At 46.2% G+C, this 27,670-nt stretch overlaps 1 protein-coding gene across 2 annotated transcripts; it reads right to left on the reverse strand.

Moving 5' to 3' along the window:
• Positions 1-16,295: 16,295 nt before the first annotated feature.
• On the reverse strand, positions 16,296-27,086 carry NUDT7 (nudix hydrolase 7). 2 transcript variants are annotated; one of them, XM_045988150.1, is made up of 4 exons: positions 26,984-27,086; positions 24,479-24,632; positions 21,900-22,058; positions 16,296-16,956 (listed from the first exon to the last, which is right to left on the reverse strand). In XM_045988150.1, exons 1-4 carry the CDS (start codon positions 27,016-27,018, stop codon positions 16,588-16,590), a joined length of 717 nt encoding a protein of 238 aa, XP_045844106.1. In that variant the 5' UTR covers positions 27,019-27,086; the 3' UTR covers positions 16,296-16,587. The 2 variants fall into 2 exon arrangements, with proteins under 2 accessions (XP_045844106.1, XP_045844108.1); XM_045988152.1 differs by lacking the exon at positions 21,900-22,058.
• Positions 27,087-27,670: the final 584 nt, after the last annotated feature.

The following is a 27,670-nucleotide window of genomic DNA, read 5'->3' on the forward strand; positions in this document are numbered from 1 at the left end:
AGAACTTACAGATGGTATTTCCTGGGGAAGAATAAAATAGAGCCATGCTTCCCCAACTTTGCAAGAATCGCCAGAGATCTTATTTCACTGCAGATTCTGATTCACTAGGTCTGAAGAAGGGCCCGAGATTCTGTATTTCGTATAAGCTTCTGAGTGAGGACCACACTGCTTGCCCAGGGACCACGCTTTGAGAAGCAGCAGACTTGAGCAGTGGGTGAACACAAACTGGACTGAGCAAAGGGAGAGTTGTTTTTTTTTAAAGATTTTATTTATTTATTTGATAGACAGAGATCACAAGTAGGCAGAGAGGTAGGCAGAGGAGGGGGGGGGAAGCAGGCTCCCCGCTGAGCAGGGAGCCCGATGCAGGGCCGATCCCAGGACCCTGAGATCATGACCTGAGCCAAAGGCAGAGGCTTAACTCACTGAGCCACCCAGGCACCCCAGCAAAGGGAAAGTTTTAGAGAGGCAGCTGTGGGCACAGAGATTGAGAGACAAAGATCCACGGGGTGGGAGTCTATGTGGTAGTGGCCCTGGGATGGGTGTATGATGGTACCAGTGGTTCCTCAGTGCCCTCTTGGTTGGGAGTTCAGAGGCCTGCAAATGAGGCAGATGACAGATGACAACTTGAAGGCCAACAGTATTAAAAGATTGGCCACACCCCCATGGAGTGAGACCTAACGGATCCAAAACAAGTGGGTTTTCCCCCTATTTTCCTCTACCACCTTTTCTCAATAAGGAATAATATGCATGTTCTATGGGGCTTTGCAGAGAGAACAGCGATTTTCAGTTTTCCTGCCATGTCGGGAGCCCACCTCGGTGGAGATCTTCACATCCCCCAGGGAAATAGGCACATGTTACCAGCATTGAGATTGGACTTGCCAAGACTGAGGCTGAGAGAGAACGAGAGCTTTTGCCAGAGCATTCTTTCGGGTTAAGTGACAGTCCAAGAGTGGAGGGGCAGAGAGTCCCTGTAGAGCACGGGTGCTGAGAGGGCCGAGAGGTAAAAGGTCTCCTCTTGGCGGGTAGAGGAGGAAGTGGAAGACTAAGCATAAGAGCTTGAGCTGGCCCTTGAAGAGCTCCCACATGGTCAAATCAGAGAAGCCAAGGGCATTCGGCAAGCCCCGGGAGCGGGGCAGGACGAAGACGGGAAGAGAACGTGCAGATCCAAAACAAGAATGGAAGAGCAATGGTATCGGAGCCAAACAGGGACCATGGGGAAAGACCACATCCTTTGCCCCTCGCCAGGCTCCTCATCAGTAGCGTGGGAACACTCGTGCTGATGCTGTAGGCGGTGGTGGAGGTCAGGACTTATCTACGTGAAGTGCCTGTCATTCTCAAGCTGTCTCGGAAATGATGGACTCCTTCAAGCAGCCATGCTGTCTGCTGGTCTTTATGCATTACTGGGTTTATAGTCTGAGATGGAACAGGACGACCTGAGATAAGAGTTTGCCAGAGAGTTCGCGCAAGTTCCTTATCGGCGTAGTTTTGTGTCCTGTTGTTCCGGGGCTTAGAACATATAGGGAAATCCTTGAGTTTTTCCTAAGTTATTAAAGATCATCAGAGGTTAGGAGGGGAAAGGAAAGAGTATGTTTGGGCAGGGAAGTTTTAATTTTGTGGGGACACCTTTGGCTGCTGGCTGATGTTTATGTTCTACATGATACAAAAGGGCCTTCCCTGTACGTTCTGCACCCACGCCGAGTCCACCCTTTAGAGACTCCGACCCCAGGTCCCAGCTGTAAGTTTTACAATTAGAAGTGGATTGAACCCTAACTTTACTGGGAAAAGTAAAGTAAAAACTTTACTTGATACCCTCTGGGTCTCAATTTCTTCATCTGACAAATGAATGGAAATAGCATCAGCCTACCTCAAAGCCTTTGTGAGGGTTGAAAAGGAGGTGCTGGAAGACCATTTAGACCGGGGTTCTGCAAACTTTTTCTGTCAAGGGTCAGGGAATTCATATCCGTGGCTTTGAAGGTCATGGGTCTCTGTGGCGACGCTCAACGTTGTCAGTGTAGAGCAAATGCAGCCACAAGCGATGTTTCAGGGAATAGGTGTGGCTCTCTTCTAACAAAACACTATAGAAACAGGCCAGAGTTTGCAGATCTCTGCTTTAGAATAATATGACGCAAGCCTTGGGGCGCATGGGTGGCTCAGTCTGTTGGGTGCCAGAGTCTTAGTTTCAGCTCAGATTGGGTGCCTGCGTGGCTCAGATGGTTAGTTTCAGCTCAGATCATGATCTCAGGGTCCTGAGATCAAGCCCCACACTGGGTTCCATGCTCAGCAGGGAGTGTGCTAGAGATTCTCCTTCCCCATCCCCACTATGCTTGCTCCCTAAAATAAATAAATCTTAAAAAAATACAAAGTAAGCCTTCAAAATGGCAGTAGCAACTATGAATCTACACTATTGTTATTTGAAGTATCTCATATTGACCTAACCCTCTTTCTTTCAGCAGCCAGGTTCTCAAAAATTGAGGTTGGTACCATCTATTTTAATCCTCTATGGAGTAGTCTTTTTGTGTGTGGAGGTGGTGGGGGCAGGGGGTGGATTCTTTCCTTTGGACTTTAAATCTGACAACAGAATTCTATAACCCAAGTGTTTTTGGGGTATCACTTTTAAAAAATATTTATTTGACAGACAGAGATCACAAGTAGGCAGAGAGGCAGGCGGGGGAGGCAGGCTCCCCACTAAGCAGAGAGCCCGATGTGGGGCTCAATCCCAGGACCCTGGGATCATGACCTGAGCTGAAGGCAGTTGATTAACCCACTGAGCCACCCAGATGCCACGGGGTATCACTTTTTATATATATTGGTCCCTTAATGATTTAATTCTTATTGATCAAAACTCTTAGTAAGTGAGGATAATTTGAGAAATAAATAATAGATAGCCTGGTTCATTTCTCATTAACATAGTCAAGATTCAACCACAGAGCTGGAGAAGGGAAATTTTATAGGGAACAGTTAAGGGCAAAATGTGAGTAGCCCAGGAGCGCCTGGGTGGCTCAGTGGATTAAGCCGCTGCCTTCGGCTCAGGTCATGATCTCAGGGTTCTGGGATCGAGCCCCGCATCAGGCTCTCTGCTCTGCAGGGAGCCTGCTTCCTCCTCTCTCTCTGCCTGCCTCTCTGCCTACTTGTGATCTCTCTCTCTGTCAAATAAATACATAAAAATCTTAAAAAAAAAATGTGAGTAGCCCAAGATAATCTAATTGTTTACATTTAGCTGTCCCTGAGGTCTGAGTACTTACAGCCGAGAGAATTTATCTGATGACTTCAGTCCAAGAAACACAACTTTATTTCCCCCCTACTAACTCAGCATAAGCATTAATTTAACTGGGTTGCCCTGCAAACATCAGTGGCCTTATGTTCCAAATGAAAGCATTCATCAGCCAGCTATCTCCTGATGCGTTATTAGCTGGAGGTCAAAATTAATGAATTTTGTCAGATTGCCTCAAGTAGAGATAGAAAAGAAATTGGCAGACAGTTTCCATTCTGTCATCTGCTTAGCAGTTTTTGTTTTGTTTTGTTTGTTTTTTAGTGTTTCTCCGAGGGAGGGGACCAGTCCTCCGGACTTAGTATTGCCTTGAGTTGTTAGGACACAACAGTGAATGGTATTCTATCCACCCCCAACCCAGCACCTCCGTAAGGTCCTCCTTAAGGTCTGAAGTTTGCTGCCCAGAAAGGAAGAATGATACTGGGATCTAGGACAGGAGCCTCAGAAGCACTGGTTGAGGAAAGTCACCCCTGACTGAAGGCCAAAAAAGATCTGAAAACACGCTAGGGCCATCCAAAACACACAGCTACTGTAGAGCCTTACAGTAATGTTCCTGACTTCTCTTCTGTCTTTCACCTGAAATCTGAGCAGATGGAACTGGAGTGCGGTTCTGCAGTAGCAGTCCTCACCGAAAGAGCCTTGTGCTCTAGGCGAGCTCAGGCATCACAAACCTCTTTCCTCGCGCCGGACAACGGAGCTAGCTGTTCCCCGTCTAGCACATAGGATCATAATGACAGCTAAACAAGAAGCATAGCGCGAAAACCGTTTGTTAGCACACATTATTGTTCATTCCGTTCGTTGCTTGGGTCCTTGTAGACCCGAACACGTCCACTAGGAGTGGGTAGAAGAAGAGGCCGTAAGCAAAGAGTTGCTGATCAGTGAAGGTTTTCAAAATCCATGAATTCCACTAAAGGATCCACTTGTGGTTTTGTATTAAGAATCTATAGAATGAGAAGCACGTGTCTTCTATATGTAAAGGCTCAAACTCTCTTGTAGGTACAAAATGTGTTTTTTCTCTGGTAATTACCTCTGTCTGGCCATAATAGAAGTCTTCAGTTCAAGGCATTTGTGATTATTCAGCAGCCTGGAAATTTTGCAAAACTGAAAAATATTTTTTTCCCATCTTGGAGAACTAGTCTTTGGGGATGGTCTTGGGCTAGATCTACATCAACATTGTTTAAGACAGAGGAGTGTCGAGAACCTCAAAGGCCACAGAGATCTCATGCCTTCAGCCCTCCGAAGGCACGTGTTTTCTCCCACAGTTGCACACATGCACTGTCAGAATGGCAGGAGGAGTACCAGGCGCCACTGTCTATCTTGGACCATCATTTCTCTTTTCAGAAATCCAAAAGACCTTTCAGAGTCTTTCCCCAATATTAGTTTATTATTCTAGACTTTCTTCCAGGTTGATTTTCTCCTGGGGGCGCAGTGGTTCTCCTGACAACTTGTGTGTGGGAGGGTCCCCCACTAGGTTCTGACGCACTGCACATCGTTGGACCACATCACTGGCAAGTTTTAATTCATGTCCCGGGACATGGCTCAGCCCGCATGAGGATTAGTTGGTGAAAACACACGCCCAAGAAGGGGAGCAGTCATAGCCACACGTATCCTCCATACATTCAGAAAACCATCTCAGACTTCTCTAAATGTTCTTCACGTGACCGGTTTGTAAGGCAGGTACAGGAACATAATACCCTGGGGTGTACACAGATGACATGGGACACGCAGGGAATGGAGCAGGAGAGAGAACATTAGAGAAGACAGTCTCAAAGCCATCCCTAGTCTACCACAATGTTGCCCGGGGAGCTGAGCTAACGCTCACCAAAGATGCAGCCAGGACCACCATTCTCTAATTCCCCAGCTGAATGCTGTCCTGAAACTCTTGATTCCAGAATTTAGATTTTTACTTCCTTTTTCTCTTCTGGGCATTGGTTTGTTTTCTGTTTTTTAAATTCTCTCCTCCTACTCAAACATCTCAAGTCCTTTTATTTTATAGCCTTTCAAAGTTTTTGTGTTAAAGGGTAGCACGATCCCAGCCCCCTTCCTGCGAAGACAATTTCAAACACCTTGGTGAATATCTATCTAAATAGAGAGGTATGAATGAAATTATTGACGGAAATGAAATCATATATAAGTTTTCTATAATTTATGAAAATTTATTTAAACAGTTCACAAGTTGTTTGGGTGTCTAGATTGTCCTGATTTGTTTCCTAATATATACAAATACAGAGCCAGGCTAATTAGCTGGAGTAAATTAGACATTTTTAAAGAAGAAAACAAAAAGATATTAACAATTCTAAAGTAGTTTGAATTGTTAAAGATGCACAAATGGTTAAAACTAAAGATGGATACATGGTTATAAAATTGTCCCAGGGTGAAACAAATCACCGATTTTAAAATCAAATAAAAATAAAAATTGAAATACCTGGGGAATTTTTAACCTCGCCATTGATATGATTGCATTACGGTGCTGACCTAATTCTTTGTGGCAAAGAATTGTGACTTGGCCACCTAGTTTTCAATAAAATTAATCTATTCGTGCATTCAAGATACATTTATGAAGTCCTGGCAGAAAGTAAAATCTAATAAAACATTCCCATACTCACAGAGCTTATGTTCTAGTCGGAGAGACAGGGGAAAAACAAAAGTAAATAAACATACAAGAATATTAGATATGGAAGTGGTATGCTGGGTATGTAATAAGAGGTATGTAATAAGGGTATGTAATAAGAGAGAGTGGCATCAGGGTAGGGCTCTCCCAGAGAAGGACAAGTATACCGAGAATTGATGATAAAACCAACACCAGGCATGCAAAGACCAGAGCAGGACCATCCCCAGGAGAAGGAACAGCTGGTGCAAAACCCCTACATAGGGATGACCCTGGTGTGCTTCAGGGAGAGAAGAAACACTGTGTTGAAGGAAGCTATGTGGCCCAGGGTGAGAGGGGTTGGAGGTGGGCAAGGTCCAGAATGTGCCAGTTTGTCAGCCAGGAAACAAACATGGACTTCCTTATAGGCACAGTTGGAAGGTACAAGAAGGGCTTAAGCCAAGAAGTGACATGATTTTGCTCATGCTTTCCAAAGATCACCGCAGAGGTGAAGGACGCAGCATCAAGAAGAGATGTAAGGAAGGGACCAGGTAGGAGGCTGTTGTGGGTCCAGGTGGGAGGTGATGGTGGCTGAAACCAGGTGTCCTGGGGGATGCAGAGAACTGGGTGGATTTGGGGTATGACTTGGACACAGAATGAACAAGACTGTTGGAATACAAGTGACAGAGGTGGAGAGGGAAACCCAGAATCAAAGATCATGCCAATGGAGCCACTGAGAAAAATAGTTATTTTGTCTGGGAAGGATTTTTGGAAAAAAATTGCTTGTTTGCGCTTCTATTATAATATGAAGTATAGTGTGTTTTTTTTTTTTCTGATATGAATAATAGTACCTTCCATTTATTGAGTACTTACCACGTGCTGGCCTTTCTTTCCCTTACTGTGTGTGTAGGGGGGATACACGTTCGCCTCACTTACTAAGTTACAAAATGACCCATGTGTTCCATATGGCCTTTGCCCCTCTGGGGATTGCATTGCCAAGGAAACAGACTATTGAGCACAGGCGGTGAAGCCAAATGCTATTAAACGTGCAATAATTCAAACAAAACGTACAAAGCCAACCAGCACTTGGGTTTGGAATATTGGCTTCCAAATGTCCCCCTCCTAATGCCTAGCTAGGTACCTAATAAGGTTCAACGTTTAGATGCCTGTCTAATTCTACCCAGAGTTCTGGACTTGTACATTCCTGCCCCAAATCCCTGCTCTGAATGTCAGAGTTTTTAATTAATCTCCCCAAATGGCATTTTCGCATAATGAGCTCTCCGCACACTGCTAGCTTCAAACAGTAGACAAAAAGCGATTCTTTTCTTTTCCTCAGTCAGATTTTTTCCTTTGTGAAACGTAAATAAAAGGGCTTAGATACCTATCTATGCTCAAATATGGCTGGAGAAGGTCCAGAATGAGAGGTTACAGAAGTAGAAGTTGTTTAGAGAGCAACTAGTTCAAATCCACTTTATACACAAGAAACTTGAGGTTCAGACAGGTTGATTAATGTCTCCAAGGTCACACAGCATATTAATACGTAGTGCCAGGGCCAATGCCCCCACTTTCCTGGCTGGTGACCTAAAACCGCCTCTAGGTGTTTCAAGGTTGTTCCTCTCAAACTCCTCCCCACAAAGGTCTGCTGACTGCTCCTTTCTTCCTTTCCCACTCTCTTCACCTCCATCTGATCCCATGCCCCCCCTTCCCTCTTTTCCCACCCCCTTCTCAAATGCAACTTCCCACTCCCACTCCTACCTCTGATCCTATCATCATTCCCACCTCCATTTTTCAGGCTCACCTATCTTCTTACAAGATCAATGCATTTACAGACCAAAAGTATTTTGCACAAATGTTTTTTTTAACCCAGCACCCATGAGTTTGGCTATAAGCCTGTCCTCACTTGACCCTGTCATTTCATTAAAAAAAAAAAAAAAAGTTCAGTGGAATGAGGGAAAAGTGTGATTGGAATCCATGTGACACGTCTAGATGAATTCTTCTTATTTAGGAAAAATCACTGCTAAGCTTTTTGGATGTGGCAGGTTAAGCCCTGATGGTCATGAGATGCAGGGAGTCTAATAAGTAGATATAACTCTTCCACGAAAGAAATGAGCGCCACTTTGGTGGTATGAGTGAAGAGAGCAGAGAAGACAAGGGCCAGAGTGCTGAGAGCAGTGTCAACGTGGAGCCTGGTTTGGTAGAAGTGGGCAGGACCTTTTTAAGAACAAGAAAACATGATATTCAAATTGAAGTTCTGCTCTCTCATGTTACAGTCTGCTTGCCTGGTGGATGCCCCTCAGTCTCCAACTAAATAAAGACACACAGGTTTTTATATAAGGCATCTTGCAAACAAAACACGGAGGGGTGGTCTGTGACCAGATTTAGGCTGAGACTGGGGTGGGGGGAGGGAAGGAAGGAGAGACCTGAAGATTCAGAACAGGGAACTAAGATTCCCTGAAGCTGGAAATTGAACCAAAGGTGATTCCTGGAAGTGTAAGCCCTTAAGGGTTTGAAAAAGCCTCAGAACATTAGACATCGAGCTTTGCATTGGAATTACAGTGGGGATTCAAATCAACGTTATCCAAACGTGCAGGAATGGGCCCCAACCTGTGCCATGCATTGGAGATAGGATGAAGAGGATCTAATTCTTGCCCTCCCGTGCTCCTAGGAGAGTATATCAAGGCAGCTAGGTATCGAAACAACCAAGGTATGGGAGCAGCCAAGTTACTGATTGAAGATCGCGCCTCCCTGATTCACTCTGGGTAGGGCGCTTTGTCCCCTTTATGCAGTGAATGGGGTTGATTAACAACATGGAGCCATCTTGGGTTGATCTTTGTCAAGTACTCTATCTGGAAAAGACTGGACTTTTCCTCAGCCCACCAGACTGGCTATTTGATTAGAAATAGCTGCCTCTTTGCCTGTTCAGTTTTTATTCTTTACCTTAATAAATATGTTTTGAGCTTCCATTTTTTGCCAAGTGTGGCGCTAAATGGTAGGGTACAGTGATAGACCAAAACTGAGACATGATCATGCTATTGTGGAACTCAGAGTCTACAGGAGGAAAGAGACATCAGTCAAGGAATCAGACAAAGAGATGTAATAATGTAGCTGTGATAGGAATTATGGGGGAGAGGTATATGGTACCGAGAGACCTTATCACCAGGCGAACTGACCTACTTAGGATGCCAGAAGAGGCTTCCCTGAGAAGCTGAGATCTGAACAATGAGTAAGAGAGTACAAGTGGCAAAGGCTAATGTGAAATCATTGCAGACTAAAGAATCAGCTTGTGCAAGAGTCCTGTGGCATTCACAAATTAAAGCAAAGCCAGTAATATAGGAGTGGATATTGGATGAGCAGGAAGGGAGCAAGTGATACAATACGCAGCTGGAGTAGGTAGGCAGGAGCAGAATACAGGGCTTATATACTCCATTAGTCTTTCTTGTAAAAACAATGGGAAGTCATCACCATGTCTCGAAGAAAATATGATCATATTTAAATGCTGAAAAAACAACTCTGGCTCTAGGGGAAAATGGTTCAGAGCAGTGGTTACCAGACAGATGTTTTGCAGAAATCCTCAATGCTTTCAACTAAGTTGATGTCAGTAGAGATATGAAAAACTAGCTTTGACAGATATTCAGAATGTAAAATCAGTGGAGTTTGGATGTAGGGGTATCTTAATTTGAGTTTACTAGAAACTCTAAGACAAAGACTCAAGTATTTATTGGGATATACAGGACACATTGGTAGGGGATGGGGAAATGAGATAAGAAAAAGAAGGCAGCCACTAAAAAGTGAGGTATTAAGCCAGCTCCCATAGTGGATGACTGGAATTTAGTTCATTCTCAGAGTCAATGAAGAATTACACCTCAGAATTATCCCACCTAAGGGGTGAAGAAGCTGGACTATTGATATACCCAATTCTCCTAGTCGTTGACTGAGGATTGATATGGGGGCCATTAATTTTCAGGCACTTCCAACCTGCCTGCTCTAGATTTAGAAAAATCTTCGGGAACAGAGATGTGAGAATTGGCTATTAGAAGTGGTCTGGAGCTCGTTGCATTGATGGGGACCTGGACATATGGGTGACTATGTCTGCTAGGGAGTAAGGGCAAGGATGGTGTTGAGGACAACTCAGATTTCCAGGGTATTGAGATAGAAAACACTGGAAGGTGTTGCCCACCAGACACTGCCATGCCCTGGGAATGCCAATAAGGTAAAGTCATCACTGCCTTTATGGACCTTATAGTCTAGCAGTACTAACTAGTTAGCAACCACTCACTAGAATTTACAGTCTAGTTAGTGAGAACACCCAAGGATGTTCTCCAGAGAGCAGGCAGACAGGCTCTGGTGCTGCTTGTCCTAATCCCAAGGGAATTACTGAACCAATAATACTGATTAAAAGTCTGGGCTGCGTGCCAGTGTCTGGACAGTCAACAGTGGACTCTTTCCATGTTAATCCTTTGGCAGAGGGGAGACCTATTCCTCAAAATTGTGGAGGGGGGAAGTGTTCAGAACCAGGGGGTATTCATGTCTGAGGGCTAGCGTAACAAATTGCCATGAACTTGCTGGCCTTCAACAACAGAAATTTATTTTCTTGCAGTCCTTGAGGCCCAAGGTGTTGACAGGGTCACATTTCCCCTGAAGACTCTAGGAAAGACACCTTCCTTGTCTCTTCCTGATTCTGGTGGCTCCTGGTGTTCCTGGGCCTGTGGCTGTGTCCCTCCAACCTCTGCTACATCTTCACGTGGCTCCTCCCCATGTCTCTGTGTGTGTCTCAGATCTCCCTCTCCGTGCGCTGATAAGGCGCACCTTTCCAAATGGCCCATGTATAACGCCCTTCCATCCAGGATGATCTCATCTCAAGATCCTTAATCACATCTGCAAAGACCCTCTTTCCAAATAAGTCACATTCACAGGTACTGTGGATTAGGACCTGGACATATCTTTTGGAGTCACTGTTCAATTCACTACAGGGGGCTAAGATAGATGGATAAATGTTTATAAGAGGTTAGGAGCTCTAGCAAAACTATTTCCAGTATATCATTTGGTTCAATATTAGGCCATTTAGATTTATAGTCAGAAAAAAAAAATGCAGGCAACTTCTCAGAATGCTTTACAGGCTCCGTGGGATATAGCAGATTTAGAAGAAAAACCCAGGCTGGTGGAAGGAGAGGAAATGAGCCCAGAGAGGAATCCATTCACAAATTAATAAAGAAACACAAGTGAATTAAGAAAGTAGAACAAAATAACCAGAAAGCTTTGGTTTCACATGAGAAAGAACTGGAAAAAAGAGGGGGGAGAAAGGGAAACGGAAATGCATTGACAACCATGATGAAGTACGGAATAAAGCCTTGACAATATAAAATGAAAAATGAGGAAAGTTATCGTCAAGGAAATATCAAACCAAGGCTATACCTATAAAATAAAAATTTATGGACGTAGAAAGGATCTTTAAATTGCTTCAGGAAATATTTCTTCTTCTTCCGCTTGTATCTGGTAGACCCTGACAGGACAGCCACTGCCTACATTAAAGACACATTGCCGGGGCACCTGGGTGGCTCAGTGGGTTAAAGCCTCTGCCTTCGGCTCGGGTCGTGATCCCGGGGTCCTGGGATCGAGCCCCACATCGGGCTCTCTGCTCAGCAGGGAGCCTGTTTCCCTTCCTCTCTCTCTGCCTGCCTCTCTGCCTGCTTGTGATCTCTGTCTGTCAAATAAATAAAATCTTTAAAAAAAAAAAAAGACACATTGCCACCAATTATTGGCTAACTAACCTTTCAACTCTGACTTTTGGGGCTCACTCATCACTATGCACATGGCCCACAGTGATTCCTGAGCAAGTATTATGTTCTGGCACTGTTCAAATTCTTTGGAAAATCTAATAGACGTGGCTCAATTACTTAAGTAGACCACACAAGTCAGAGATTACTGGCCACCAAATGAGATATTGCCTTTGGGTTGGTCATTGATCCCTGCTTCATTTAGTCCAGGGGAAGTCAGCCTGAGCGGTCTCTTGGCATGCACATCTGTCCCTTTCTGGGTCATGGCCGGAATAAACACAAAGATACACACATATTAAACAGATAGGCAAAGCGGTGGAATGAAGCTGTGTCCACGTTGTGCTGTAGCATGGGTGATTGAATGGCGGGCACGCAGGAACGGACACTTAAAATCTGAGTGCTGTTCAACAATGGGAAGGTGCACGGAGAGGCAGAGTGGTGATGGGAAGGCAGTCAAGAATTCTGAATGCAGGATACACACAGACCCCATTAGCAACCCAAGTACATCCCGTCTAAGACAGCTGGACTGAGTGGTGATCACTCCAGTGATTGTATCGAAACCTTGTGCTGTTCTCCGATGAGAAACCAACTGGAAACAAGAATAAGACTTCAGTTCTGTTTAATCATCTTGTCCGAGGGGTGAAGGAAGGTTTCCCCATCTCGGTTCTTTGACTGGAAAGCGGGCAGCACAGAGTTGTTAAATTAGCAAGAATGCCAGCACTTGCTTTTATTAATTGGTCGGTTCCATTTTAATTAAAATCATCCTAGCTAATTAGTCATTTCACCGTGGGCAGCGTCAGCTGTGGGAGCTGGAGGACATGATGAAGGCAAAAACAAACACGGCTCTCCCTCCAATGCATTACGTTTGTATTGTATTTCCCTCCCATGCAGGGAATCAAGGGCAACATAACTTAACCTTCTGTTCTTGCCTCTGTCCTTAGGGAGCAAGCCTCGCCTTGGAGTCAGTGGGTAATAGTAAAGACTATAGGCTCCAAAAAAGTCATACATGTGGGTTGGGATGTTGGCTCTTCCATTTACAAACAGTGTGACCAGGGGCAAATATTGAACTTCTCTGGTCCTCAATTTTTCTCTCTAAAAATGGGAATAAGAATGATGCTCACCACAGAGATCTGGTGTCAGGCTTAAAGGAGCCATCAAAGTAAAGGGCCAGGGATAGCACAGGTGTTTAACCAGTGTTAGTCCCTCTCATCATCACCACCGTGCCGTTCACTTGGGTAGCATCTCCTGATCCAGCAGGGCTCAGCCCTGCCACCACCTCCTCTGAGATGGTCCCCTGAGTCCCGCATCTGAGTCGGGTGTCCCTCCTCTCTGTGTCTGCGTGTTTATTCCTATCCCGAAACTATTTGACTCTCCAGTCTACATGTGTGGCACACACCTCATTGGTGAGCGATCGTGGTTATTTTAAAAGATTCAAATAAACACAGTATTTTTCTAGGATATGGTGTATCTTCAAATGGCTACCGAGTTAGTAGGACATATTATGTTGGATGTAACAATGTAACAAAATTAGTCAGGGTTTCTTTTTGGCCTACATGCACCTGGAAAAACTTACCAAGATGTCAAGGTTGCTCACTGTGAACCGCGAAAGTTCGGGAACCTCTGGCATAAGGAAATGATGCTGTGCCGAGCCAGAGAAATGACTATTGTCATTGAGATTATCGTTATACTGTAACCTGGTAGTCATACTGATGCTGTAATTACTAGCTAACCGGTAACTGAGCCCTTTCTACATCCCAGGCATTGCTCTGAGCACTTAGTGGAGCTCTCAGTAAAGGCGTCACATGTATTCACTCCTTTAATCCTTTCAAAGGGCCTAAAACAAAATGTTTCTTTCTCCCACTTATGGAAGAGGAAACTGAGGCCTGTAGAGAATGAGTCACTTGCTAACAGGTCACTGAACGGGCCGATGCCGAGCTGGGAGCTGGGATTCAGATGTGGGCATCCTGACTCTCGGACTCACTGCTCTCAACCACCTGCTTACCGAGGCTGCAGGGAAGCAAAGAAGGAGACCCAGGGGAGCTGTGTGGATGGCACAATCCACAGAATTTAGGGACCAGAGACAGTAAATGTTTTGGAATGTTCACCTAACCCACTTTCTTCAGAAATGCTCCTCCCCACACCCTGATGACTCTCAGGACTTGGAGTTGAGTGTGTTTGTGGTCCCAACCCCCACCCTTGACCGTGTCCACAAGTTACTGGAAACCTGCCCGGTGACCCAAGCTAGGCTAAATGAAGCTTCCTCCAGGGACCAGGAGACTGACACACTGAGCTGCATGCCTGTATCAGTCAACCCCGATGATGGTTCTTGCCCCAGTAATGGCAGGACGCAAAAGGGAAGGTTTGCAACTTCTTGCTTTTGAGGTAACTAGCTGGGGCGCTCCTTCCCCACTGCTATGCTTCTTGAAGCTGATTTGTTCAGTGGTTTGGCAGATTCCCTGAGACTCTTTGCCCTGCCAATAACCTTTCCTTTGAGCCAGATTTGCTAGATTTCCATTCTTTTTAACTGAAGGATGTTTAACTAGAACCCTGAACATAGATGTCCTAAAATACAGGAAATACACTAAAAAAGAAAAAAAAAAAAGGGCAAGGGGAGGCAATACCTCCATTGCTAAATATTTAGCCCCTTGAATTGGGCGTCATTCTGACTGTTGACTTGGGCTGGGCCGATGCCTCATAGGAACCAGGCCGATCTGAGGAGTTCACAAAAACAAACAGTTCGGGAAGGCGGCTTTCTGCACTGCCAGAGGGGTCAACAACCTACCAGGCAATTACACTGCTGTCAGATTGTAAATACACATTTGCAAATGCCTCTATAATTGCTCGGAAACAGTTTAGGCCTATTCATGCAGGGCCGGTTACTGAATGTTAATGGAGACGTGTACCCAACATCTGCTTTCAAGGTTGGAGCCAAATTTGCGCCATTTCCATGTTTATGGGTATAAAGCAGCCGATCGGTCGTTTTTCCTCTGCCAGCACTCAGGAAAGAAAAACTCTGAAGCCGTGGGCAGTTGCATGGCTGATCGATGGGTTTGGTGCGGCCACCACATTTTCAGCTCGACCAGGATCTTCCTAAGACAGGTTCGGCTTTCTGAAACTCTTGTAGCAGTCGGTAAGATAGGATAATTGCTGTCACGGACTTAAGGTTATGTTGCTTTATGCCCTCGTCTCCCTGACCTCATGCAGGATGGTTAATAGTCCAGTTAAATGAGGAAATTCCCGCTGACCCGAAGGCACGAGGTATGGAAAGGCCCACGTAAGGAGCGGTGTGTCTCCAGGGACGCAGTGCAGAATGTCTGTCTGTTTGACTTTTCGTCTGGGGCTTGTGCTCGAAACCAGTGTTTTTCATCCTCTGAAGACAGAGAACATTATCTCTCCTGACTAGTGGGCACATAGGGCTCTGAAATTCCTTCATTTCAGTTGCTCCGGATGATGACTGCTAAGCCCATCAACACCCACGGGCATCTTGTACATGTCACAGAACCCATGTGTGATCCCAAATTCTAACTGCTGGCAACACTTCAAGTTTGGGTGAACGTCCATCGAGCCTGTAAGGGCCTATTTGTCCAGAGCAGCTCCATCCGGTTTTTGTTGTTTACGCAGTATAAGTTAAACTGACCCTACCCACCCCAACCCCCAGGGAACTTACTTAAAAACAAGTCCCAGAAACCAGTCCCAGGTAACAAAGCCCGAATACAAGGGTGGGTCAGGCCAGGTGGAGGTATCCAACCGGTGGGGGTGCATACTGTCTCCCTAGCTACCAAGGAGTATGGGCCCCGCCCTCTGGGCGCCTTTGGGTGCCAATTCTGACCAAGGTGATAGGCTGGTTCAAATATCTCCTAGGGTAAACTGTAATTCAACTGGTCACTTATATGTGACCTAGCATGACTGTGCAGCTTTCTCTGTGTGTTACAATCTCATTGGCCACCTGTGTGTGGCCAGGCCCAACCACATGGCCTTTGTCCTTAAAAGCTAGTCTGTAAGAGACGGCCCCAGCCGGTCAGTTTGATTCTCAATGCTTGGCGTGAAATAAAGCTTTGCTTGACCTTCGCTTTGTATCAGTCTTGCTCCTTTGATTACAGACCCAACAGAGACCTTTTCCAAGTGTTATGGTATATTAGGGTAATAGCTCTGCTCTAACAAAATGACCCCAAATAACAGTGGCAGAAACGATAGAATTTTATTCTTCTCTCATGTGACAGGTCCAACTGAACAGCACACAGGGTGACAGGTTGCTTTACTCTAAAGAGGCATTGAGAGATCCAAACTCCCACCCTCTTTGGGTTCTGCCATCCCCCCAGGCATTGTCCTCATCTGTATGGTCAAGGCTAAGCCGCAGGTAAATCCATGCTGAAGCTTCTCGAAAGGGGCCAAGGAAACTGGCTTCTCTCTCCCAATTAGAGATGACCTGCAGGGTCAACTTTCACTCACATCCCATGGCCCAGATTAAGTTCCAGAGCTTACATTTAACTGTAAGGAATCCTGGGTATTATCATTTCTCCTGGGGAGCTAGGAGCCTTGCTTCAACTCTACTGCCAGAGAGGAAAATGTGGATAGCTTCTGATGGCTGGCCAGAAGTTTCTCGTCATGTGGAACAACAGACAGAAATTACCTCCCACGAATAAAATAAATGCCACATGGCCATATATTCAACAAATATTTATTAAGTGCCTACTATGTGCCAGATACATGTATAGAAAAAAAATATTAACATACTGTGGATGGAATTATGCAACACCACGAACACATTTTTCCACTTTTGAAAAACCTTTCACTCTCTTAGGTATTGAGGGGCAAGTGGGGAAAAGGCAAGGTTTTCCCCGTCATGTCGCAGGAGAAATAGTTGCACCTGTCAGTTTCCAACAGCTCCCATTATTGTTGTTCTTACGGATAAGCACGCACAAACTCCCCTCAGTTATCTGGATGGAGGGTCTCATAAGTCATAACTTATTTGTAGCTTGCTTCTTTAGTTTCAGGAAGATCTCTTCAGAGGATGAAATTAGATCATTGAGATTAAACTCCATTTCAAAGATGGGTTTTTCCCCCAAAATAATTAAGGCAAGGAACAGGGCCAACTTTGCAGTTATTCCCTTGATTTGGTAAGTGACGCCGTCTTCAGGGTTTGTGTACTCAAAGCAATGAATAAGAATATGACTACCACAGTGTGTCAGGTAGTTCTGGTGGTAGACGTGTGGATGCAGGAAATAGTCCAGAGGCACCAGGAACACACTCTTAACTTCGTCGGGATTAGGCTGGGCCTGGAAGTGGTGGTCTAGAAATCCTACAACTGGGGTTATCAGTGTGTCGCTCTAAAAGCAGAAAACAAAATACACAAATTAAGAAAACAGTCCAAAGCAGTCAGTGACACAAGGTGGTGAACGTCCATCGAGCCTGTAAGGCCCGATGTAAGGGAGGGAAGGAGGAAGAATTTGCTCCAGACATGAACAGTCATATCCCCTGTGAAATGGGGGTAGTCTCACCCCTCCTGAAGCAGTATCTGTGAGATGACTCTGAAAGTGTGTTTTTGTGAACATACAGGTATAATCTTTTGGAAGAGCTATCTGGCAATGTTATAAAAATGTGGTCCCTTTGACCTAGCAATTGCATTTGTATAAATATATTGGTATGATAAATTCCTACCACTGTGAAAAGATACAAGACCGAAGCATTTCTTTAAAGATTTTATTTATTTCTCTGATAGAGAGAGCGTGAGCATACAAGCACGGGGAGCAGCAGAGGGAGAGAGAGAAGCAGGCTGTCCTCTAAGCAGGGAGCCCGACACGGGACCCCGGGATCATGACCTGAGCCCGAAAGGCACACGCTTAACTGAGCCACCCAGGTGCCCCTGGACTGAAGCATTATTTGCAACAGCCTTAAAGTCTAAAGTTAGCACTCCTCCACTGATGGACATTCAGGATAGGTCAATTACGAGTGTATCCATATAAGGGGATACTCTGCAGCCCTCAAAATGAATGTGAGACACCTTTCCCTGTCAGTACAGACAAGGATGTACCATCTTATCAATAGAAAAGTGACATGTTAACTGTGGCATACACTCAATTATGGGAAATTGCATTTATAATTATATATGAACTATTTTACATAACAGATGTTTATAAGGGGGGGGATTTCTATTTATAACCACAATTGCTTGCAAATGAATGCAGGGTGTTATTAAGTGAAAGACCTGCTGGGAATCTCCAGGGGGAGGCCTGGGGTTTCCGTGTAGGAGCTGCATAATAATAAGATAAAGGCTGCATAAGCTTGAAGTGGAATCTGGAACGGTGGAGGGGCATACCGAGAGAAAGGAGCTGGGAAAAGCCAGGGCTATACCTTGAGGCCGGACAGGAGAGCAGGATAAACAGGGCCGCGGAAAATTCTCAAGGGAGTGACAGCTGAACCATGTTTAAGAACAGTGACCACTCAGACCATTAACTGAATTAGTGGTGAAAGTCAATGTCCAGACCAGGGGTGGAAGATGGGAGCATAGACTTCAGCCGTGCTTCAGGTGGGAAATCTGGGGTCCTAAGCGGCCCCAGGGCAGAAGGGACATTCCACCAATGGCAATCACCACCTGGTCCTGGGTGAATGCTCAGCCTCTTGGGCCACAGGGCTCCCCAGAAGCGGTCTCTGGCAGTTGGGGAACACTCGGATGCAAGTGATTTCTTAAGTGCTCTCAGGACAAAGCAGGAGGTCTGGAGGAAGGCAGACGAGGGCCCTGCAGGGCATCTGGGGTAAAGTACACCACAGAGCTGGGCTGTCATGCCCCCTCAGCACAGCCACTGCTGAAGGACTGGCCGGCCGAGTGCGTTCTCAGGTCCTCCAGGCTCCCTGTGAGCAGGGAAGGGTGGAAAGCTGCAGGTGTGAGCTTCCAGAAACATAACTAAGAATATGAAAGGGACGTTCTGGACAGAACTCGCAGTGTTGGTTCAGCGTGCAGTTTGTGGCTGCTGTCACCATGAAGTGACCACAGCCTCTGGGGCGCTGGTCTAGGACCCAGCACGCTCTCCCTGCTTCTGCACGACAGCATGACCCTGAAGGAGCTTTAAGAGTGGAAATCAGAGACCTGTGCAACCTGCTCAAGGTCAGGGCCAGCTAGTACTTGGCAGAAACCGGGATTCACCAGCCCGCTGCCCACACTCTAGAGCACAGTGCTTACGGGCTCTGAAGACACAAACATCGCCACATTTCAGAGATGACACACCAGCCTCGCACATGGCTTGCACGCTGCCATGGAGAGCTCTCAGCTGAGGGCTTCCCGGGGGCTGAGCTAGGAGCACAAATTCATCCTCACTCTATGGGCCAAACTGCGAGGCAAGGGTGTGGACAAGCAACTTAGCATGGCCAGTGCTGGCCCTTGGCCTCGCCTATCAGAGTCTGAGGAAGTAACTGGTGGGGAAAAAATCAAAGTCGCAAAGGGAGAGAATGGTTTGAGACCGAAAGTTTCCAAAGGGAAGTCAGGCATGTTTAGCATGGTTCAAGTTTACAGAAGTCGGACAGGCTTTAGAAATCCGTGGATGAAAAGCATGTCTGGACACACAGTTCCCAGAATACAGGTGTCTGTCCTGGAAGGAGAAAAGGATGCGGGATGCATGGCAGACATTGTGGGACCAAGGAAAGACCGAATTTCAGCCACTTGCTTAGTTGGGATCCGGTGGAGACTGGCTGCTGCTGCGGCCACAGAGACGTGGCATACTTCAGGGCCCCTGGAAGAGGCCACATGCTTTTAGAAACATTCCTAGGAAAGGACACACCACTGAAAGGCACTGATATGTTTACAGGAATCGAAGCTTCAGAGGGGGTGAAGTGAACAAGAATGAATGGAAACGTATGGGCCATGCACCAAGAGCGGTATGCCGGGGGTGGGCTTGGAGGCCCATCGCCCACTAACCTGCAGGGCTAGCACAGGTGGCAGACAGCCAACAGCCCCTCCTCAAGCTCTGACACCCAAAAACCTCTGTGGACATCGCCATGTTCCCCAGGGGACAAAATCAGCACGAGTTAAAAATCACTGGATTAGGTTCTGCTTTTACGTGTCTAATCAATTACACTTTTGTAATTTTTTCTTGCACTAGATTTTTCAGTACATTTTGCACTACATTTAAAAGATCTGCAAGGTCCAAAGAACAAACCCACCCTCGCCAGCACTTCCAAACATGGGATACCGCTCTTGAAAGCCTTTGTTCATTCTAACTTCTTGATAATGTGACTGCATTATTATATCACGAGGAGGTCATTTTAGAATGCTCCGGCTTCAGGAGCATCTGGCCCACTGAGATCTCCTGAAGACCAGACATTCTCCTGCGGAGACTGTTGTATTCTGCCCCTCACAGGCAGGACTCAGTAGCTCCCGGGTGCTTTGGAAATGGAGTTACTCTCACCGTGGGAACTTTCTACCATGAGGGTTCAATTTATCGGCAGAGTTTGAAAATAAATCCTCCCAAATAGGCCAGGGGATTTGCAGAAGCTGAGCAGAGGGGGTTCCCATTAGAAAACATAGTTGCCTAGGAAGTAACTGATACATTTCTCGTCCTAATCCCATGTTTTTCTCCTCTCATTTAGGAAGCATTTATTTGAGAGGCCATTAGTTTCTTCCCAACTAAATCTCCCTTGAGTGGTGACCTTTCTGTTTTGAAAATGGACGTATTAAGATAGATGTCTCAGCATCACTGACCATCACAACACTGTGCCACCAAGACTGGGGAGGCAAATGGAACATCAAGGATGGTGAGACCCACTGGTTTTCTAATTGTTATGCATCAGTGGGATGCTCCTCTGGAAATGGAAATGTACCTGAAAGTCCAATGTATGAAACATACAGTTTATCCCTACTTCCAGTATGTGATTAGAGCACTGCCCTCTGTGGTATTATTCCCCCAAACTCAAAACCCTAGCTTGACGATGAGGAAAACATCAAATAAATCCAAATGGAGAGGCATTCTACAATATACGTGACCAGTGCACCTCAGAAGTGTCAAGGTCATGAGAATAAGGAACGTTTAAAAAACTGTCACAGACCAGAGACTAAGGAGATATAACGACCAAATACAATATGGTATCCTTGATGTGACCCTGGACAGAAAGGAAGACATTAGTAGGAAAATTAGTAAGAGGCAAATGAAGTGTGGAGTTTAGGTAATAACAGTGTAATAACACTGGTTTCTTAGTTGTGACCAGTAGACACCAGTTGGCGTGAGATGTTAACGATGGGAAGAAATGGGTTTGGGTACAGGAGAACTCTCCGTAGTCTCTTTGTAACTTTTCTGTAGCTCTGTACCTATTCTAATATTGCAAGTTTATATTAAAAATTTTAAACCAATAAAATAATGCTGTTATCCAAACACAAGTTTACAACATTTACTCCTTCTAAAGTCAATTTTTTTTTAAAGCTTTTTATTTATTTGACAGAGGGAGAGAGATCACAAGTAGGCAGAGAGGCAGGCAGAGAGAGAGGGGGAAGCAGGCTCCTTGCCGAGCAGAGAGCCCGATGTGGGGCTCAATCCCAGAACCTGGGATCATGACCTGAGCTGAAGGCAGAGGCTTAACCCACTGAGCCACCCAGGCGCCCCACTCCTTCTTAAGTCAATTAATGCAAGTCATAAGCTCATGTGAAATAAGATCTGAATATTATATCAGCCCCAGAATTCATTTTGTTGCTTTTGTGGTTGGTTGGTTTGTTTTTCATGTATACAATCAAGGAGATCCTGATTCATAGCAAAATATAGTTACAAATAGTAATAGTTCTTAGATCGCTTGCCTAGTGATCTCAGGGTACTGCTCCATTAATGTGATATGGAGAAGCTTGATTCCGAAATATGTATACAAATGAGTACTCAGGACAAAGTAAGGCACTGGTGGCCTCCAAGAGGCTAAAATTTGGAACACAGCATGCGCAAGTGTGTGATATTTTTTTCAAATGAATTCTCAAAAGAAATGTATATTGGCAAAAAAATAAATGTCAACTGAATCTTAAAGAATTCTGAAGCATCTACGAATGCTTCTACAGAATCCAGTTTGAAAACCACTGATGGAGTTCAATCCTTTCATTTCTGGATGGGTGAAAGGGGCCCAGATGGGCAAAGAGGCTTGCTCAAGGCCACTTAGCTCACAAGGGGCAAAACCCACATAAAAGCGAGGCTCTTGAGTTTGTGGACAGTACTGTCTTGCTTGGCCACATGTGGAATGCTAATGATCATGGGTCCACTGGGTGGCCATGAGAGTGGAAGCCAGCCAGGTCCGCTCTAGCACTTACGTCAAGCAGATATGGCACCAGGCAGCAGACAGCCTCCACTTGATGAGGATGTAGCCCTACTTCCTCCTGGGCTTCCCGGAGCGCCGTGGCCACATCATCCACATCAGCGGGTTCAGACTTGCCTCCAGGGAAGCAAACTTCTCCAGGTGACCTTCGTAGCTGGATATCGAAAAGAACAGAGCTTCCATTTGGGATTCCTCGTTCAATAAGTAGTTACTGAACTTCAGTTTTGTGCCAGAGACCACTCCCACCCTGGTGGTGATAAGAGGTGGGGAGTAAGACCCCCCCCCAAATTTTTTACTTGAATCCTTTTAAAAGATGACTTTTGAGAACTTCCTTCACTTGTAATTTTTCTCTACTTGCCCCTAAAAGATACCATATGCACGAAAACATATCTACGCTGATGGGGGAGAAAAGCCAAAAGAAAGTAGAATAAAAAGGGCAATTTTTTTTAATATTTTATTTATTTTTATTTGACAGAGAGAGGTCACAAGTAGGCAGAGAGGCAGGCAGAGAGAAAGGGAGAAACAGGCTCCCTCTCTGAGCAGAGAGCCCGATGCGGGGCTCGATCCCAGGACCCTGAGATCATGACCTGAGAGGAAGGCAGAGGCTTAAACCACTGAGCCACCCAGGCGCCCCAAAAAGGGCAATGTTATCAGTAGACAGCCTTGACTGAGCGCTTACCCTGCTCTGGACCTGCTGCTTCACAAGTTTTCCCACTGAGCCCTCAGAACAGGGCCACATGCTGGTATTTTTTTAAAAGTTTGGTTTTTTTTTTAAATTAAGGTGAAATTTACATAACCTAAAATGAACCATTTTATTTACTTTTTATTTTTTAGAGAGGGAGAGAGAAAGTGAGTGGGGATGGGGGGTGGGGGAGAGAGGAGAAGGAGAATATGAAGTCGACTCTGCTGAGTGTGGAGCCCGACGTGGGCTCGATCTCAGGACCCTGCGATCACCCGGGCTAACTTGGCTCTAGGTTCCACAGCTGGTGGGAGAGCCCACAATGAAGCAGAAGGGAGTGAGGACAGGTGCCCTTCCCCATTTACTGGGAGGAAACCCATGAACCCTACTTGTATGACTTCAGGGAGAGGTGTAGCTCCAGCAACACCTGGGAAGGAATTTCTTTAGATAGGTGTTTAGATTTAAATACTCTTTTTTTGTTTTTAATGTGATCTTTGCACGCCAGAGTTTATGGTCTAAGATGATTCTCACATAACAATCAACAAGCAAAGTTATCTGGGTGAAAAAGTAACCAGAGATCCATTTCGGTCTTGCCACGGTTGTCAACATTATTGTTTGTCTGATAGTTCGAAAAATAACACTGACGTCCTTCTCTGCTCTTTGGCAGAGCTGAGAACAGACCCAGGTCCCCTGGTTTCCTGTTAGGTTATCTCTTGTTGAAACCTGGATTTTCTTTTTTTTATTTTTTTATTTTTTATTTATTTCTTATTTTTTATAAACATATAATGTATTTTTATCCCCAGGGGTGGAACCTGGATTTTCTTACCTCCTGTGTTTATGTGACTGTTGCCTGACTCAGACCCAGAAGAATCCAAACCCACAAAACTTCAGCTGATTCTCTGGCTTTCTTTTTCCCCCTCACGGGATACTGTTCATTGATGTTCTGCTTAGAAAGCCATGCTCTTATGGCCCATTTTCATTTTTGTACTTGGATAACTTTGAAGTTACTGGTTCCCCAGCTTTTCCTCAGAAGCACCTCAACAGCAAAGGAGAATGACTGTATCCAGGAGTGTACCCAAGGGAACTCCATTCCCAGCCCAACATTTCTTTAAAAGTAGAATGGTTTCTCTGAAAACCTCAGGCCTTGTCTGCTAATGGCAATAGTGAGGGCAGCTGAAACTGACCAGAATCCTTGCCAAGTGCTGGGGTGGGTTTAGGTCCTTTCCATTTGTTTCCCTGGGAAATCCTCACAGTAGCCCTACAAAGCAAGCAGGACTGTTCTGTCCTCCCTCTGCAAGTAAGGAGACTATAGTACAGAGAAGTAACTAGGACAAAGTCACAGCACTGGCAAGGGGAGAGCCTGCATTCAAACATGGGCAGCCAGCTTCGGTGCCCAGGCTGTTAATTTCTGTGCTCTAGAATTTTCACATTGTACCTGGGGTGGGCGGCTTAAAGAGTGGCTGTTGCCAGTGGTACTGTACCCCTCATTCCTGCCATCAGGGACATCTGGGGAAATCTGTGGTTGTCACAAAGGGGTGTGGGTGTCTGTATTATTGGCCCCTAGTGCCTATAGCCCACGGATGATCCTAAACATTGCGCAATGCACAGAATAGCTCCCACCGCAAAGAGTTACCCAGCCCAAAGGCCAATAGCACCAAGGTTAAAAAACCCTGGCCTAAAAGTATTTCAGATTACTTGCTAGCTAAATTACTTATCTTTCTAAAACATCTCCCCCAAAATGCCATGTTACCCTGTGGCTTCTTGGGCCCCTGAACACAATCTTGTAAATTCACTTGCGAATCCACAGCCCCAAAATGTGTGCAAGTGGCAACTAATTTTTGTGAGGTTTTCAAATGTCCTGGAACTTGAATGACAGGAGCTTTTTGGTCACTTACCTTCTCCGACCGGAGGGTGAACAACAGTTGGAGTTTTCCTTCTTTGGCCAACAATGGTAAAAGGACAGAATATTTGTGAGACGACAAGTGAGAATATTTGGTTCCAACATCATGCTTTTTTAAGCGGGCCTTAGCATCATCTATCAAACTTTTTCTAAAATGGAAACAAACCAAACATTTTAGTAACCAGAGTTAGGATAAAAAGCTCCTAGTCCTGCCTATGTTCCTGTTTCACTGTGTGTCTTGGAGCTTACCATTTCTGACTCTCACTGTATTAATAGCACAGCAGAAATGATAACACCCAAATCACATGACTGTTGGCAAGATAAAATGAGCAAAAAAGTACTAAGAAGACAGTTTAGTACACAAGGGCACTTTGAAACTTAAGTAAAAATTATGGTAAAATACTCTTTCAATGATGCAAGAGTTCAATGTTGAATTCTTAAGTATATTCAAGTAAGACAGGTTTGGTAAACAAGTCACTATAAGGTTAGACAACTGTCAGGTAAAAGACTTTTTCTTAACCTGGCCCTTATGTTATCAAACCCTTATGTCTTCAACTGCCTTATAACAGTGGTGCCCAAACTTTAGTGGCAACAGATTCACCCAGAGGGCTAGGCCCCAAACTGTGGCTCAGTAAGTTTGCGGTGGGGCCTGGAAGTTAGCATCAAACTCCCAGGCAATGGTGATGCTGATGTTGTGAACCAGGGGAACCCACTCTGAAGACCATTACTGATAATGTGCAAGTACCTGGATTCATAATAAGCACATTGGGTGCCCTGAATACATGACGGTGAATGTGTTGGTCCTTTTGACTGGTATATTTTGTTGCTGGTTTGTATAGTAGTTTAAATAGTGCTCCCCCAAAATTCATGTCACCCAGAAGACTCAGAATGTGACTGTATTTGGAAATAGTATCTCCGCAGATGTAGTTATGGATCTTAAGATGAAATCATCCTGGGCTCTAAATGCAGTGATTGGCGTCCTTGTAAAAGGAGAGAAAACACACACACACACACAGTGGGAAGAAGGCAATGTGAAGACACAGGCAGAGACAGGAGTGATGCTACCCCAAGCTCAGCAACCTCAACATCCGTCAGAAGCTGCCAACGGGCAGGAAGTGTCAGACATCCAGCCTCAGAACTATGGGAGAATAAATTTGGGTTGTTTTAATCCATCACATTTGTGGTACATTGTTAGGGCAGCCCTAGAAACTAACAGTTCGGTTTTCATTTTTCTGGGGGAAAGGCAATGTTGCATCATGAGCAAAATCAGAAATTTAAGTCAGGCAGAACTGGTTTTCAGGTGCTTAGGAATGACCTCTCCGAGCCTTGCTTTCCTCGTCTGTGACACGGAGCTATTTGTGAGCATGTGATGACGCGGTTAGCATACCGTGACTGGCACTCCGCCGGGGCCCGGGATCGGTAACCACTGTCATCAATGTCTCGGGCATTAGATGGGCGGTGGTTTGAGGGAGGTGTCTGCTACCCTGTGCCCCTGTCTGCGTGGCGGGTTGCTCCCTTAGAGTGGCTGGGTGACAGCAGGGGATTTCAAAAAACGACCAAACACCTAAAAAGAACCACAGCATGCCGGCACTGGCGGGGATGCCGGGGCGCATCCCATGTCACCGGCCTGCGTCCAGAAACCGGCCCACAGGTTTGCTCCATGCCGACTGAGTGTGACTTTTTTTTTTTTTTAAAGATTTTATTTATTAATTTTGACAGAGAGAGATCACAAGTAGGCAGAGAGGCAGGCAGAGAGAGTGAGAGGGAAGCAGGCTCCCCTCAGTGCAGAGAGCCCGACGTGGGACTCGATCCCAGGACCCTGAGACCACGACCCGAGCCGAAGGCAGCAGCCTAAACCACTGAGCCACCCAGGCGCCCCCTGAGTGTGACTTTTAAGAGGCCCCCAGAACTGGCCGGAGGGACCAGCAGTAGCAAAAGTCTGCAAAAACGTGCCTGTGCATATTTGGGGCTGGTCCTTGGAATAAGCACCACGAAAACACGATAGCAGCAGCCACCCTGTTCTGAGCATGCGGTCATTCTGCGCACTTTCCACGCTTTTCTCCTTCTAGCCTCACTACAGCCTGGCGAGGCGAGGACTCGATCCTGGCCAGGCCCAGAGAGGTTAGTAACTGAGAGACCCAGGGTCACCTCTGCAAGTGGCCACCGGGGCCCTGAACCCGGAGCTGCCTGGCGCAGGCTTGTGGTTTCTGGGAGCCAAACTCCAGAGAAGCCCTGGGCTGAAGAGGGAAGGCAGGTGGGCAGGGGGACACGCTCTGCCCGCGGGGAAGGGGCGCGAACCTATGAGGCTGGGTGTGAGCCCATGGGGCCAAAGCTCTGCCGCCCCGGGCCGCGAGCAGCCAGGTAGGCTAAGCGCCCGAGCGCGGGCTCTGCAGGTAGGCAGGTGGGCTCGGCAAGAACAGACCCGGCCGAAAGGCCCCGGCACCGCGGTCAAGGCTGGGACAGGCCCTGGTCGGAGCGCCAAGGGCAGGGGAGGCTTTACCTGAGCCGCTCCGGGGATGCACAGGGTCGTGACATCTTCCAGTGGAAACTTTGTTTCCGGACGGAGACGCCTCAGAAGCCCTCAGCTGGGTGGGCATGCGCAGAGCAGCCGCGGTCTGGGGCGGGGGGAGAGGCGGGGCCTAGGAGGTGGGGCCTAGGAGGCGGGGGTTGAGGCGGGGCCTAGGGCCTTAAGGGAGGGGCGGGGCGGAGGGTGGGGCTTAGGGCTGGGCGGTTTGGGGTTGCCCAATGCGGTTTCTGCTCAGCTGCGTAATCTTCCTCGGAAGGAGAAGCAAATGAGGAATTCTAAGGGTGATTGTTGTAAAAAAAGGGAAGGGGAAAAAACGCACAAATGCAGTGCCGGTGGTTTGAGAGGATTCTGATACCCACATTCACTGTCGCTAGGAGGTTAAGTTGGTTCAGCTTTTCTGAGCAGCAGTTCACTGAGCGCCTACTATGTGTTAGCATGATGGGGATCCCACAGCGAGCCAAAAGACCCGTGGCACCTACAGACAAGTGGGAGAGAGAGAGATGGATCAAACAATTGCATAGATAAAGCAGAGACCTTTAATCCTTGAAGAGCATATGAGGGAGAAAGGCGGGTGAACCCGGTCAGAGAGGGCTTATCAGAGAAGATGGAAATGGGGCGGACCTGGAAATCAGCTGTGCGCCAGGTGTGGTACTCGGACCA

The sequence above is a fragment of the Meles meles genome, chromosome 19 (genome assembly GCF_922984935.1).
Source record: "Meles meles chromosome 19, mMelMel3.1 paternal haplotype, whole genome shotgun sequence".
Classification (NCBI taxonomy): domain Eukaryota; kingdom Metazoa; phylum Chordata; class Mammalia; order Carnivora; family Mustelidae; genus Meles; species Meles meles.

Excerpts from the sequence above, each read along its gene's own strand:
- NUDT7 (XM_045988150.1), bottom strand. The coding sequence starts at position 27,018 with ATGTCACGACCCTGTGCATCCCCGGAGCGGCTCAG. Across the intron at positions 24,633-26,983 it reads GCATCCCCGGAGCGGCTCAG|AAAAAGTTTGATAGATGATG; the intron begins GTAAAGCCTCCC and ends TTTCCATTTTAG. Across the intron at positions 22,059-24,478 it reads TCACCCTCCGGTCGGAGAAG|CTACGAAGGTCACCTGGAGA; the intron begins GTAAGTGACCAA and ends TTCGATATCCAG.